Source organism: Pyrus communis, chromosome 2, assembly GCF_041283825.1.
Source record: "Pyrus communis isolate YQ-2024b chromosome 2, ASM4128382v1, whole genome shotgun sequence".
NCBI lineage: Eukaryota > Viridiplantae > Streptophyta > Magnoliopsida > Rosales > Rosaceae > Pyrus > Pyrus communis.
Genome location: NC_142566.1, coordinates 23,055,877 through 23,070,714, shown reverse-complemented (window position 1 = coordinate 23,070,714; position 14,838 = coordinate 23,055,877). Strand labels below are relative to the sequence as shown.

The following is a 14,838-nucleotide window of genomic DNA, read 5'->3' as shown; positions in this document are numbered from 1 at the left end:
CGACAATCCTTAACATTTCTTTTGCATCCCAAATCTGCTGATCACACGAACAAAAAATAAAAAGAATCTGTAAGAGTTTATGATCCAAATTACTTTTGCTCCTTCTTTCAGCCCAGATATCCAGAAAAATAATTCAGTCACCGATGGTCCGATCATGTCATTTTGAGTTTGAGGGTTTCGGGAGGCTCGGAAAGAGTGAAGATGCTGTCGGGGAGAGAGAGAGAGAGAAGATGCTTTTGTTTCTTATTAGGTTTGGTCTTCCTCATAGGTCTTGACGTCGTTTTATAGTTGAAAGACCGCATTCATATTTACCAAAATGCACTTGGACCGCACACCAAATTTCAGAGATATTGCTCTGACTGAAATTGGCGTTCCTTACAAATTTCATTGTCAAAATTACCAAAAAGTCAATCGAACAATGAACTACTAATATTATTTTGATTAAATACTTGCAATGGTGGGGAAAAATGAAGTTGCTGGATATAATATTTGTAGACAACTATTAAATATATTTTTATGTTAACAAAATTCTTCTTCCTTTTTTATGTACTTGAGTCTTATGTTTAAAAGTATTTGAGTATAAAAACCCTAGGCGTCCGAACTCATATCAATGATCAATCATCGCGACCGGAACTATTCTAGAGCACGTGTTTTGGATGATCAATTGACTCCAACGTCTACTAATAGTTCGTTAAATAGATTCGTATATGAAAACGGTCGGCAAAATAGAATTAATGATGAGATTTAAAATGATAATAAAAGTCGACATATCGACAAATTCTGGTCAACAAGTACAATTATATGGCGACAGTTGCTTATGAAATTTAACTTTATCCACTATGAAATTTAAATTTTGAATTGTATTATGCATTCACAATAGATGTACGTAACTTATAAATTTTAAAAATATTAGAGTTGCGCCCTACATACCATGACATCATCCATTTGTATCGAATAACAAATATATACAGCATCATTGATTTGTATCGAATAACACATATATATACATATTATAATTGAAAATCATAAAATCGTACTAAAAATGGTAAATAATGTACAAAATGATAAGTGATTATAATACAAAATACAAGATATGAGTGTGATAAAACATAAGGGGTACAATGGTAAAAGAGTCCAGATAAAGAGGTTGAGAAATTGGAGGGAAAAATATCAAACATAGAAAGTAACGGAGTTGACAAGAAGGCTATAACGCCCTCCAACAAAATGCCAGATTTTCTTTAAATACGTTTCCATATTCACGTGGACGTGCCATTTTAGTAGTCAACCTTCCACTTTAGCTCGTAACGTTGGATTCCATATCTGGCAAGTGCATCCTCCTCCGTCCATCTAATCCATCCAACGGCGCCGAATGCACCAACATATTAGTTTCGTGGTTTGACAGAACGTCCCTATATTTTGACTGTTAAATTTTTACAGCCGTTAGATCACATAAAAAATAATCTAATGGCTCAAAATATTAGATTAACGTTGTATACAAATGAAAAATTGGGTAGAGGGAATGTTGTGAATAGATACCTCTGCTAAATCATTGATTCGATGTTTTATGCTGAATATGTTTAGCTTTACAAAACTAACATCCTTCTCCTCATTGCAGCCTTCAGATGCCTCGGAGATCTCCTCTATCATTTTTAAAATGAAAGACCACCTAATACGAATTCGAGAATAATATATAACTGGATTGCAAGTTTGCTTGCAACTATGCACGTACGAATTGAGTCTTGAATTATTTTATAGGTGAAGACGATGGTTTTACTGACCACAATATTGAAAAACAATGTTCTCGAAACCGGGATGAAATTATGTTTTAATACGCCTTATCTAGTTAAGATTTGTTTTATATTTATTCGGCACGTGATTATTCTTATTTCATTTTTAGAAGATTCATTGTTTTTTATTTCAACCGAATCTACATATATTTAGATTCTTAGCTCCAGTAAAGATAGCATTGTGAAGAATTATCTCACAACGAGGTTTGTAGAGTTTTTTTAATTTTTTTAAAATTTTGATACAACGATATATTTAAAATTAGAATAAACGAAGAGTTGCAGCCCTTCAATGTGCTCTCTACTTTTTATGCGCTCGTTGGCCACATGTTAGTAATTAACGAGTTTTAATTTGTTCAACAGCAATGCTATATGTTGTGGACATAAAAATATAGTATCAATAAAGAAACACATGTGACATAGCTGGAGTGAATTTATAAAAAGGAAAATTAACGAAAAGTTAAATATTTTTTTTTAGTTTTAATGACAAATGATAAATAAATGCGTAGTGAATAGTACTAGAGAAAGGTAAAAATATGATTTTTTTGTTAAAGGTGAACAGTACTGAGAGTGTTTCGTTGAAACTCCCATTATAAAATTATGTGATTGCATGACTGTTACACTAGTTAGCGAACAAAATAAGGCAATTGAAGAAAAATAAACAAAAAACTGCAAGAATTTTTTTTCTTGAATCATTAGTGACAGCCCAATGGGTTGTTATAACCACTAAAATCTCTTGCTGAGAGGTTTCTAGTGACGGATTGTTAGCAATAACATTCACTCATCCTATCTTCGAGGTGGAGCGATGATCGCAGATCACCATTAACAATTTGATGGGATAATTCTGCAGAATTTTTATCATGGTTGAGGAAGTACGTTTGAGCATGACTTACAACTTGTGTTGGGGTTCTTGTCATAACGCAGAACCTGGAAATGCTCTTCCAGTCTCCCTTCCCATATTCCTTAAGCCCTTCAAGAACAACCTGACCAAATCATGGCCAAAATTTTCAAAAATAACATAAAATTTGAAGATTAATTTATAACCATGAGTTATGCAATGTGTTCTTGTCCTAAATCTAAATCACACATTTATAAGGACTTACTTGTGTTCTTCCTCGGTCCATTTCCTTCTAAGTATTGGTTTTGTTCTAACTTTTCTTTCGGTGAAAGTCTCGTACTTGGGTACCGCTACCCGACTCGATCATCAAAGTGTCCTCAACCAATGCTTCCAAGTGCTTCTTCACTTGCTCAATAGTTTTCCCAGGAACCCTTAAACTTAGTTCTTCAAAAAGGTCCGGGTCATCATCAGCATCAAGGTTCAGATCTGCATGCAAGAGCATTTTCAAAACTCGTGTCCACTCACGATCAACATTACTCTGCAGGCTGGGTTGGCTCAGATAAGCTGCTTGAGAAACCTAAAGGATCCTTAAAAAACATGATTGTCTCATCATTACCCAAATACAAAAAGAAGAAAAAAGGCCTAGTTCTTTCTCAATCTTATGGTGGGTACATATTCAATCATGTTTATACTTGATTCTTGTATGCAGAATTTTGAGTATAACGGTCACATCTTTACATCACATGATGTACTAATTCACTTGCTATAATATGAATAAATTAACTTTATAATCGATATGTTATGATTTAATAATAATAAATATAAAAATGCAGTATAACATAAGTGCACTGGTAACAATAACACCGAAAAATTACAGCATATGTAAACCTGGCTCTACGAACTTACCAAAAACAGCTATTAACTTTATTGTCTAAATTCATAAGGGACAACAATGCCATGATTTGGTTCCCAGATATCCATAAATGGATTCTTCTTCATACCTGCATCTTACTTTCCGATATACATGATATTAATTTTCTAAAATATATTATTCTTGTATGGTAGTTTACTAATTGATCTTATTAAGAAATGAAGGTACACAAAATTAAAATAAAAAAACTGCTACCACTTTGGGGGTGGTAATTATGTTCAAGTGCATCTGTCTATGGCAGGAATTAGGGTTAGGGATTGCTTTGTCTTCTGAAGTTAAGTGGATATAGAGATATTGTAGTGGGTCTTTGTTGATATGAATTCCTTAGCTCTTTGTCTCAGCTCTTCTTTCCATACTTAATAAATCCCCTCCTTTGAAGATAATATTTTACAGCAATGGCGAAAAACAATCATACTTAATTATGCACTATGGTGCAGGTTCGATCATCAACTCTTCCCCCCAACACAACTAATGATTTAACCCACTAACGCTATCGGTTGTTTGAAGAAAAAAAATACCCCTTTAGGAATAACCTTAAAAAAATATTAATGGGTAATTGGTTGGGGATGAATTTTAGGCCCTTATTCCACACGTCGAACAAATATAGAGCAAATCTAACTAGATATAGTGTATTAAAACGTAATCTCATCTCCAAATTCGAGTACATTGTTTTTTCAATATTGTGGTCCATAAAACCGTCCTATTCACTTATAAGATTATCATATACCTTAACAATCAAATATCATATCAACCAGGCACCAAAGGAGACTAATCTCATACCTGATCACAACCATGCAGTAGTAAATCTTAATGCCAATTTTTACCCACCATACAAAATACTTTCTTTCTTTAGTTTTTTTTTTTTTTAATTTTTTAATTTTTAATTTATTTGAAATTCTCTCTCTTTAGTTTTTTCAATCTTTGAGTTTTGTTCTCATTGATTATTTCACTTTTTACATTACCGGTATTAGAGGAGAAAATTTGAAAGAAAAAAAAAAAATAGGCAGTTAACAGTTACCCACTATCTAACCGCAGGAAGAGGGCTACATGTTGTGTGTGTGGTTCAAAAGAGGCACACTAGGAATTTCAGCAAAACTTTATGGAACCTGTTAAAACCCAAAAGCACTTACTGAGATCGTTTCTTCTCAGAAGTGATGTACATGTACTTTAATTTCATGGTTTCTCTCTCTTCTTGAAAGGTAATTTCTTTCTTTCCAAGAAAGCAAATATATATTCAAATTTGGCGTTAATTTCTAATTAAATTATATAAATTTAAGGTTGATGCTACAAAGTCCAAGAGTTTCCTTCTTTCTCTGCTGAGTTCCCTGCTGGGTTTGAAGGGTCCTCCTGTTTGTGGCAGCAGAAAGAATGTGGGGAGCTGTTTTTGTAGCCATTGCTGCTGCGACAGGAAACTTGTTGCAAGGATGGACAATGCAACCATTGCAGGTATGAATAATTTAAACTACATTTGAGGCAGGTACTATTTCTATGATGATTCTCTTATTCGAGCGACATTTTAATCTAATTTAAACTACATAAGAGAGATTCGAACTCGGGTATATGCTAATCTAAATAATAAGTCTTTGAGATCTCATTTGAGGCATGAATAATTATCTTCTTTTGCAAATGATTGCACATATCTTTATTTATGAGAGTTGTAGGGTTTTCCTCGTCAACCCGGAAAACATATCAAAAGCAGGCATTGAGTTACGTGATATGGAGGCTGTGACATTTACAAATCAAATTTGCAGGGGCTGTGCTTTACATCAAAAGGGAATTTAAGCTGGAAACCCAACCGACGATCGAAGGGCTTATCGTAGCCATGTCTTTGATCGGTGCCACTGTCATCACAACATCCTCAGGGCCAGTTTCAGACTGGCTAGGAAGACGTCCAATGCTGATAATTTCATCAGTTTTATATTTTCTCAGTGGTTTGGTAATGCTATGGGCTCCAAATGTCTATGTCCTTCTTACGGCAAGGCTGCTAGATGGGTTTGGAATTGGACTAGCCGTTACTCTTGTCCCTGTCTACATTTCCGAAACTGCCCCACCTGAAATTAGAGGGCTACTGAATACTCTCCCACAGTTTACCAATTCGGGAGGCATGTTTTTGTCATACTGCATGGTGTTTGGAATGTCACTGAAGGATGCCCCCAGTTGGAGATTGATGCTTGGAGTTCTTTCTATTCCTCGGTTTATTTCGGATTGACTCCGTTTTACTTGCCGGAGTCTCCACGGTGGCTTGTTAGTAAAGGAAGAATGGCTGAGGCTAAAAAAGTTCTGCAGAGACTAGGCGGACGGGAGGATGTTTCAGGTTCATAAAGTACTGCATTTGAATTTATGAATGCTTATGTTTTCGGTGCTGATATTGTGCTTATGTCTAAACTTGTAGCGGGTTTACCCCTTTCCCATTTTTTGAATGCCTAGTTTTTTTAGGGATTGATTGATATGCAGGTGAGATGGCTTTGCTGTTTGAGGGAATTGGCGTTAGAGGGGAAGCATCGTTGGAAGAGTACATAATTGGACCAGCTAATGAGGGCGGTGAAGGCCAGGAAATGACTTCGGATAAACATCAAATAAGGCTGTATGGACCGGAAGATGGGAGGGCTTCGATGCTCGAGGGGAGGGGGTCAATGATTGTGAAATCTGTCACAGGACAAGCAAATCTTGGCTTGGTGTCGCGACAAGGAAGCTTGTTGAATCCAAACGTGCCTTATGTGGATCCTCTTGTAACTCTATTCGGTAGTGTTCATGAGAAGCTTCTCCCCGAAAACACAGGAAGTATGCGCAGCCTTCTTAATTTGCCGAACATGGGCAGCATTCTCAACATGGGCAGTGTGCTAAATGTGGCGCCGCCTGAACGTCAAGACAAGACGGAGAATTGGGATTTGGAGGGGAATGGAAATGCTGCTGATTTTGAGGACAGTGTTCAAAGGCCATTGCTCTCAGGTCAAAAATCAGCAAGTATGGTAAATGACATGATGCCTGGTAAGTCCAAAAGCTTCTTCGGCAAGAGGCACAATAGCAGCCTCATGCTGGGGACTAGTGGTGAAGCTGTGAGTAGCATGGACATTGGCGGTGGCTGGGCGTTGGCTTATAAATACTCTGACAAGGTTGGAAAAGACGGAAAAAAAGACAGAAGAGTACCAAAGAGTCCATTTGCACCAGGAGGGTGCACTTGAGTCTCGATGAGGCTCAATGCTTTCAGTTGCTGGCGGTCCTGAAATGGCTCAAGATGGCGAATATTTTCAAGCTTCCGCTCTGGTTAGCCAACCTTCTCTAATTTCCAAGAGGAACCAACTGAGCCAGCATCTCGGACAAGGAAAGATTGAAACCCAGGAAACTGTTGTTGAAGGATCCGTTTGGAAGGATCTCTTAGAACCAGGAGTCAAGCGTGCATTGTTCGTTGGGGTGGCAATTCAAATTCTTCAGCAGTTACTAATTCACACATTCGAGTAAATCTGGTAGAAATACTTTTATTGTAATATGCACTACACGCTTCTAATTAATCCGTTTGAGAGTTTAGAACAATGTCTGATTTTTTTTCGTCTTTGCAGTTCTCCGGCATAAAAGGGGTTCTTTATTACACTCCCCAAATTCTTGAGCAAGCAGGGGTGGCAATTCTCCTATCAGATTTAAGCCTTAGTTCCACCTCTTCATCTATTCTCATAAGTGCTCTCACAACCCTATTGATGCTTCCGTCTGTCAGCTTTGCCATGAGAATTCTGGATACTTCTGGCGGAAGATATAGTAGTTCCCTTGCTCCACAAGTAAACCATTAACTGTTCTCTTTATCTCTTACTCGTCTGTCCTGCCACAGGTCGCTGTTGCTGACTACATTACCGGTACTAACGGGCACCCTCCTAGTACTAATTTTCGGACAACTTGTCCATTTGGGTTCCGTTGTCAATGCAACAATTTCTACCATCAGCGTTGTGGTCTACTTCTGCACCTTTGTCATGGGGTTTGGACCAATCCCTAACATCCTGTGCTCGGAGATCTTCCCGACCCGTGTTCGTGGCCTTTGCATTGCAATACGTGCCCTGACATTTTGGATTGGAGACATCATTGTGACTTACACACTGCCTATCATGCTCACCTCGATTGGCCTCGCCGGTGTTTTTGCTATCTATGCTGTTGTGTGCACCATTTCTTGGGTGTTTGTTTTCTTGAAAGTGCCAGAAACAAAGGGAATGCCCTTAGAAGTTATCTCTGAGTTCTTTTCTGTGGGTTCAAAGCAGGCAGGAATTGAAGAAAAGTTGACTTGATAGTCGAGGAATTGATGATGTTGTTTTCAGTTTTGTTCTTTGTTATATTCACATTGATTATCCTGTTGTTGTATATATAATCTTTGGATATGTGAGATTCTAGCTAGTCATCTCTTGAAACGAACTATCAATTTCGGTGTATAATTGATTATATTTGTAATATAACTCTAAACGCTTATTCAAGATGTCGTTTTACCAACTAGTTACTGATTTCTTTTCCCAATTTTAAAAACAGTCCCAAGTTTGAGCATGTAGGGATTGAGATGAACTAGGTCTCTTTGGTAGGCCTTCGATGCACCCCACAGCCAAAAAAAAAAAAAAAAAATCACGACATTTTAATATGAACGATATTGAGAGGAGAATTGAAACAAAGGACCTCAAGTGCGAGAGATTTTTTCAAGTACCAAGTATTCAAGGGAAAAATAACATATTTTTTCGTGTGTCTCTATTTATATTATGGTAGATGGAGTACTTAAATACCAGGGGAGGGGAGTTGGTGGGATGGAACTAACTCCAAGGTGAATATACATAATTGTTTTATGTTATCGTAGTAAAGCGCCATCTGTAGCTTCATTGAATGCCCATTTCTCTCACACACACACACTATCCTTCATGCACGCGAGTAACATTTTTTGAATCACAGTGTGCTATGAGCAACTTACACATTTTAAATGTATTTATATACATAAATTGACAAAAAGAAAGTCATATATTTGAAGTAAATGAATAATCTTACATTATGCTAAAAGAAATCTCTCATAAATCAATTAAAGCAACTGAATTCACATAATAAAATCCGTCTCTATAGAATTTACATTAAGAATAGAGGAAATAATATTTAATAAATAACTAAATGAATCACATTATTGCTATCTTGTGAGGCTAAGCCCATCCCCTCCACTTTAACGTAGATAATATCGTTTGTTAAAAAAATAATCATTTGACAACTAATTTAATTACAATATTATCTGCGTGCGAAATACTTTTTTTATAATCAGCATTACACACATTTTAAGATGTTTTGAACATATTTAAAAATAGAGAAAATAATATTTAATGAACATTTGATTGAATCACATTATTGCTAGCTTATTGCTAAGTTAATGAACATCTGATTGAATCACATGATTGAATCAAATTAATTATTAAAAAAAAACACTGTTAAAATAACGAAAACATACCTTCCACATTTGATGCATTATTTTGGGTTGTTTTTGAAGTTTTTTGTTAGGTGAATTACACTTTATCACCACATGTTTGAAATCTATTGCAACCTCATACAACATCTTCAAAAAATTTCACTTTCATACTTTACGTACTATTTTATTTCAATATAATATCCGTTACAGTTCAGAGTTGACATGGCAGTAATAAACCCCATTACACATCAGCCCACTTCCTCCAAAACTTGGACACGTCGATAGCCATCTGCCACATCATGCCACCTCACCTTCTTCTCCATCCGCCCTTTCCTTCTCCATCAGGCATCCACCCCCTCCTTCAATCCTTCTCCTTCTTCCCCGAACCACCAAGTTGGAATCCGGCTCCCCAACAACTGTGAGGAAATCTGCCTCCGGCAAGTTTAACTTCCATGATAACCATTCTGAGATTTCGGGGGAAGGTCGTTGAGCGAGATCCAGGCCGAGGCGGCGAGGTTCGCGAATTCGAAGATTCCGAGGAGCCACCATTCGATGACGGAGTCACAGACAAAGTGTCAATCCATGTTGGAGGTTAGGGTTTTGGGAATTTGGGTGCGAGGGTTTGAAGACGCAAGTCGACAGCGATTGTGTTTTCTTTTTCAGCCATCGCATTCGGACATCAGACCGACATGGTGAAGAACCATGAGTTTTCATCAATGGTTGAGATTCGATTCCCCCAACTTCCATCAGCACGATTGCCATGCGTGGTTCGCCGGTGGGGCCCAGAGCAACTCGGACTCACCCTCGGTGGTCGATCTGAAACAGAACGATCTTCCTTGCAGCGCCGGTGGTCTCTGGTTGATTACTTGTCTCGGGTGTGCCGCTGCTGGTGCTGGGTTCATTCTGAGTGGTAGCTTGTGACCCCAGATCTCGATGCTTGAAGGAGTTGGAAGGACTGCGATTCAAGATTGATTTTTTCCAAAATGAAAGTGAGATTTGGATTCGAAAATGTAAGGATTTTTTCCAAATGTTCCTTCGATCTTGTAGTTCTAATTTGAAATTCATTCTCTGTCTGAACTGTGAGTTTTGAAAATAAATAGCATTTTCGTTTTGGAAACAACAATATCATTGGGTTGGAGAAGGGGTGGGGGAGAAGGCTAATGGTGGCTGCTTCCTGGAGAGAAAAAGGGTTGGGCATCGACGGAGAATCGCGGATAGTGTTTAGGCACCGACGGCGGGGAAGAACTGGGGGAGATGTGCGAGTTTGAGGGTGAGCGAGTCTGGATTGGGGGGAGAAGAGGATCGTTCTGACCAGCCTATCTGGATCGTTCAAATTTAATCCAACGATGTATTTATTATAACATTTAGAGAGTTCCTTATTTGGAATCGTTAGATTAAATTTAAATGCTCCAGATGGACTGTTAAGGAGCATCCTTATCCTGAGGTCAGGAGAGAGGATGCTCTTCCGGCCGGGGGGGAGGAAGAATGTGGGAACGGGGTGAGAGCAGGAAAGGGATGAACAACACCTCTCTCTCTCTCTGTTTTTTTATTTTTTTATTTTTTATCTTTTCTATTTTTTAAGTTTTTAATTATAAAAAATTTAATTTTCTATTTATTAGTCTTTTTTATTTGTTTTTATTCCACGTGGATCATAATTGGCATCTACATCAACAAAAATATTGACCTCACACTTGACATGTCATTCCTTAACGATCAAACTGACGGTTTGACTAACGTATATATGAAATTACTAAAAATGATAAGTAAATATATGAAATTGAAATGTTTTAAAAAAGTTGTATGGGGTTGCTATTGCACTCAAACCTTAGAGTGTAAAATATAATTTACCCTTTTTTGTTTGAGGGGTATTTTTATCTAATTATTTTTAGTGAAGCTTGTGACACCAAAAAATACTATTCACTAGGCTTGTTGGCTTTATATATACTAGCAGATGAGCACATACTTTGTGTGTGTAAACAATTTCATTTTATCTTTTGTTTTTTTATTAAAGAGTGTGATTAGTTTTTAAAATCTTAAAAAAAGTATGAAATAATGATGATGAGACAGTTTCTCTTAATAAGTGCATATTTTTTCTTAATATTACATAATTAATGTTTTGTCTTCCTTATGTAAATATTGTGTATCACAAGTGATGGTAAAATAGGAAAAATAAGAATATGATTAGCATTTAAAAAAAAAAAAAGGGTAAAATAGGAAAAATAAGGATATGATTGTTATTTTCTCAAAAGATACAAAATTACTATTTTGCCCTCTTTATGTCAATATTGTGTATCAAAAGTGAGAGTAAAATGAAAAAAAAAAAAGTAAAAAGTTGACAAGGACGATTATCTTAATAAAATAGATACACACACACAGAGACTTGCCATTTAACAAAGGGAGTAGGATTATCTCCTCTCATATTCTCATCATCTTCCATCCCCTTCTCTTACACATTATTATTTTTATCTTATTGTCTCTATAAAAAAAATCAATATAAGATGTTGACGTGGCTTAATCGTGATCGTTCAAATAGAAGGAGAGGAAATGAAAAAGAGATTTGGCGAGGAGAAAACCATTCCCCTTAACAAAGCTATCGAATGAGGGAGAAAGTATTCTAGCGGTGGTTGTTAGCACTCATTTTTTTCGTGCCATTCTCTGTTTGTTTGTACAAAAGAAGAATTAGAAAACTAATGAAAAGCATGTCACAAACTTTTTTCATCCAAAAACACTTAATTAACTTTCTTTAATGATTATGACACAACAGTATAATAATTATATTAAATTTGGGTGCGGTAGTAGTTTTGCAAATTTTTTAAATAACATTTTTATCATAGTAACGGAAAGCAACCATGCATATGCATCTTGGTATGGTTCGATCTCCACCGCTCCCCTCCCTCAAATAACTAACAATTTAACCCAATAATGCTAACATTTGTTTAAAAAAATAAGAACCAAACTTTTTTTTTTTGTGTGGAAAATCTACGTGGTACAAGAGAATTATATTAATAAAAATGAAAAAAAATTACATCTAGTTTGGAGGATATAAACCTCACCGCTTAAATTCAAGAAAAAAGAAATACATAAAAATAAAGAGAAGGGGACAAGAACCTTACCTCTCTAAAACATAAAAATATTACAAGAAAATAAGAAGATATAAACCTTATCCTTCTTGAAACATAAAAATATTACAAGAAATATGAGGAACATAGGACCTAACCCATCTAAAATAAAATATTAAAGGTAAGAACCTGCAATAATTGTCAATTTAGTTTTGTGTTTCATTTTTATTATTTAGATCTCTAGCAAGCGACACATACTTGACTTTGGTAATTACTAGTGCATTTTGGATAGAAACATAGACAAATATTCGAGAACACTTTTTGTTAATATCGTGTAATATTGCTCTCTGTTTGTGGTTTTACATTCTTTTCCACAGTTCTCTGAAATATAGCAAAGAAAAAAAAATCACTAATTAAATGTGTGATTTGTTTTTAATTGTTAGCTATGAAGCTACATTAATCAGCAACATTGTTCATGACGGAATTATTAACGTTGCACGCGACTCAGTATTTTAGTGAATAGGATGTTGGATTTCTTTCATGCATCTCGAGTTCAAAACTTTCAATTTCCTAAATTATTGTAATAGTTGTTAACATTTGGTGGCATGCCATTGCGGTTAATTTGATTTCCAGAACATTTGTGGTCCTAATTAATCAAGTTTTTATGTAAAAAGAATGACTCGTCAAAGTCATTGCTTTGCATTAGGTCTGGCAAATGGATCATGTTTATTGTGAAGTGTCATGTCGTGTCAAATTCATTTTTTTAACGAATTCTTAATAGATGATCCGGTAATGATCCAATAAGGATCCGAAGTTCCATTTCTTGTCGGTGTCGTGAGGTGAAAGAAAGCATGTCAGCACCACATGGAAAATCACCGATTGATGAATAGAAGTTCCAAGGAAAATCACCCACTGAACTATAGAAACTTAGCAGGGTATTCTTTCATGAAGATGAGTAAACGTACGTAAAGTAAATAAAATAGTTATTTATTTATTTATTTTTTATTTTTATTTTTTTACATTTGATGGCATGCCAATGATGCCATTGCGGTTGGATGAGGATCATTTCTGGGTCCTATCCTTATATTTTATCTATTCATCTATATTATATGGTCATTTTTCGTTAGATACTGTTTATATTTAATCTTAAATAAAAAATTCATAATAATTTTCTGCCCTCATGATGTACAATAAACGAATAAAATGTGAGGATCCAAATCCATTGCGGTTAATCTGAATTCCTGCAGATTTGTGGTGCTAATTAATAATTCTTATGTAAAAGGAATTGCATTTCATCCGAACGCTTTGCTTGATGTATTTGTCGTTTTTTTTCTCACAGAAAAGAGAAAGAGAAAGAGAAAGAAAAGTTATTGTTTAAGAGAATCACTTTCTCATGTACCCGACCAAAAATAAAAAAAAGGAATAATTGTAGTTGAGCTGTTCGCAACTAATAACAGTGTGAATGAACGATGAATTGACCAATCAAGATTACGAGATCCATGAATAATGGCACACATAAAAATATTTCCACCCAAAAAAAGGCTAAGGTGGGGCTGGTCAAAAAGAAAAAAGTATCTATGCCTGATGTTGAATTGTGACGATACTGTAATTCAACCACCCAAATTTTTTATTTTTTATTTTATTTAAAAAAAAAGATAATTGATAATAAATTTCGATTATCTACTATTTTTTAGAATGGTAAAGATTCGCCGAGACATTTCATTACCTTAACATTTTAACATGTCTGATCCTGTTTGGTGCGCCGTCCATTAGCAATGGACCCATGGCATAGAAGTTCTTTTGTGTCGGTGTCGTGAGGTGAAAGAAAGCGTGTCAGCAACACTAAGGTAGATCTCCGTTTGATAAATGGAAGTTCCAAGGAAGGTGGTTCTCCTTTTAACTCCATCACATTCACATTCTGGAGAGATTTTTTTTAGTGTGATCGTCACAATAGGTGGTACATCACGTGTTTTTATATAAATGATGGATTATGTGTGTTAAAAGGTTAATAACTTAAAAATTAATATTTTCCATCACTTGCATAAAAACACGTGCTGTACTATTCGTATTTCCGTCACAACTAAAAATTTCTATAGGAAGCTACTTCCTACATAGGAAGAAAAAGCATGCAAAAGTCCTATTTAACCAAAGCGAATTCTTGGTGCGAGTACCAGTCCAGCATCCATACTCAATTCTTTGAAAGGCTCTTCAATTTACTCAATTCTTTGTAAGGCTCTTGAACTTGTCTCTTCTTCCTTCTTGGAAGTACGATGTCTTTTTGAGCTTCAAAGGAGAGGATACACGAACCAATTTTACAGATAATTTTTACAAGGCGTTGGACAACAAGAGAATCAACACTTTCATTGATCACCATCTTAGAAGAGGAGAAGAAATATCTCCGACTCTTCTCAAAGCAATTGAAAAGTAAAAAATTTCGATCATTATATTCTCTAAAAACTGTGCATCCTCAATGACATTGTACCGAAATTATGAGCAGTGAAACTCTGGAACAGATTAATTAAAAAACGCTTCGGGGACCCACTCAAAAAGCAACTAGTACGAATTATTAGCATAAGAAATTAATTATTGGTCCCACAAAGAAAAACAATGAAAAAAATAGAAGAGTAATATTATTCTTACCACAATTTTATATCACATTTATTTACCATTTTAGATGGCAGATGAGTTAAACAAGTTACATCATTTAATTTCAATATTTGTATTAATTAAAACACTTAAATAATTTTAGGTGGAAGAATGAGACTTCTCGTATACCACAATCATCATTTAAAAAGATTGAAATTAAATGATGTAGCTTG

The 14,838-nt window shown here is 35.6% G+C and overlaps 1 protein-coding gene and 1 pseudogene across 2 annotated transcripts; one reads left to right on the top strand and one right to left on the bottom strand.

Annotated features, from left to right (window-relative positions):
- Positions 1-2,548: 2,548 nt before the first annotated feature.
- On the bottom strand, positions 2,549-3,629 carry LOC148698755 (transcription factor SRM1-like). Its single transcript, XM_088678956.1, has 3 exons — positions 3,624-3,629; positions 2,963-3,199; positions 2,549-2,767 (listed from the first exon to the last, which is right to left on the bottom strand). Exons 1-3 carry the CDS (start codon positions 3,627-3,629, stop codon positions 2,549-2,551), a joined length of 462 nt encoding a protein of 153 aa, XP_088535082.1.
- Positions 3,630-5,304: 1,675 nt separating this feature from the next.
- Positions 5,305-7,941, top strand: LOC137747749 (monosaccharide-sensing protein 2-like; annotated as a pseudogene). The gene is made up of 5 exons (XR_015952258.1): positions 5,305-5,867; positions 6,008-6,987; position 7,073; positions 7,111-7,302; positions 7,378-7,941. The product of XR_015952258.1 is annotated as a monosaccharide-sensing protein 2-like (transcript).
- Positions 7,942-14,838: the final 6,897 nt, after the last annotated feature.

Excerpts from the sequence above, each read along its gene's own strand:
- LOC148698755 (XM_088678956.1), bottom strand. Across the intron at positions 2,768-2,962 it reads AGTCGGGTAGCGGTACCCAA|GTTGTTCTTGAAGGGCTTAA; the intron begins GTACGAGACTTT and ends TGATTTGGTCAG.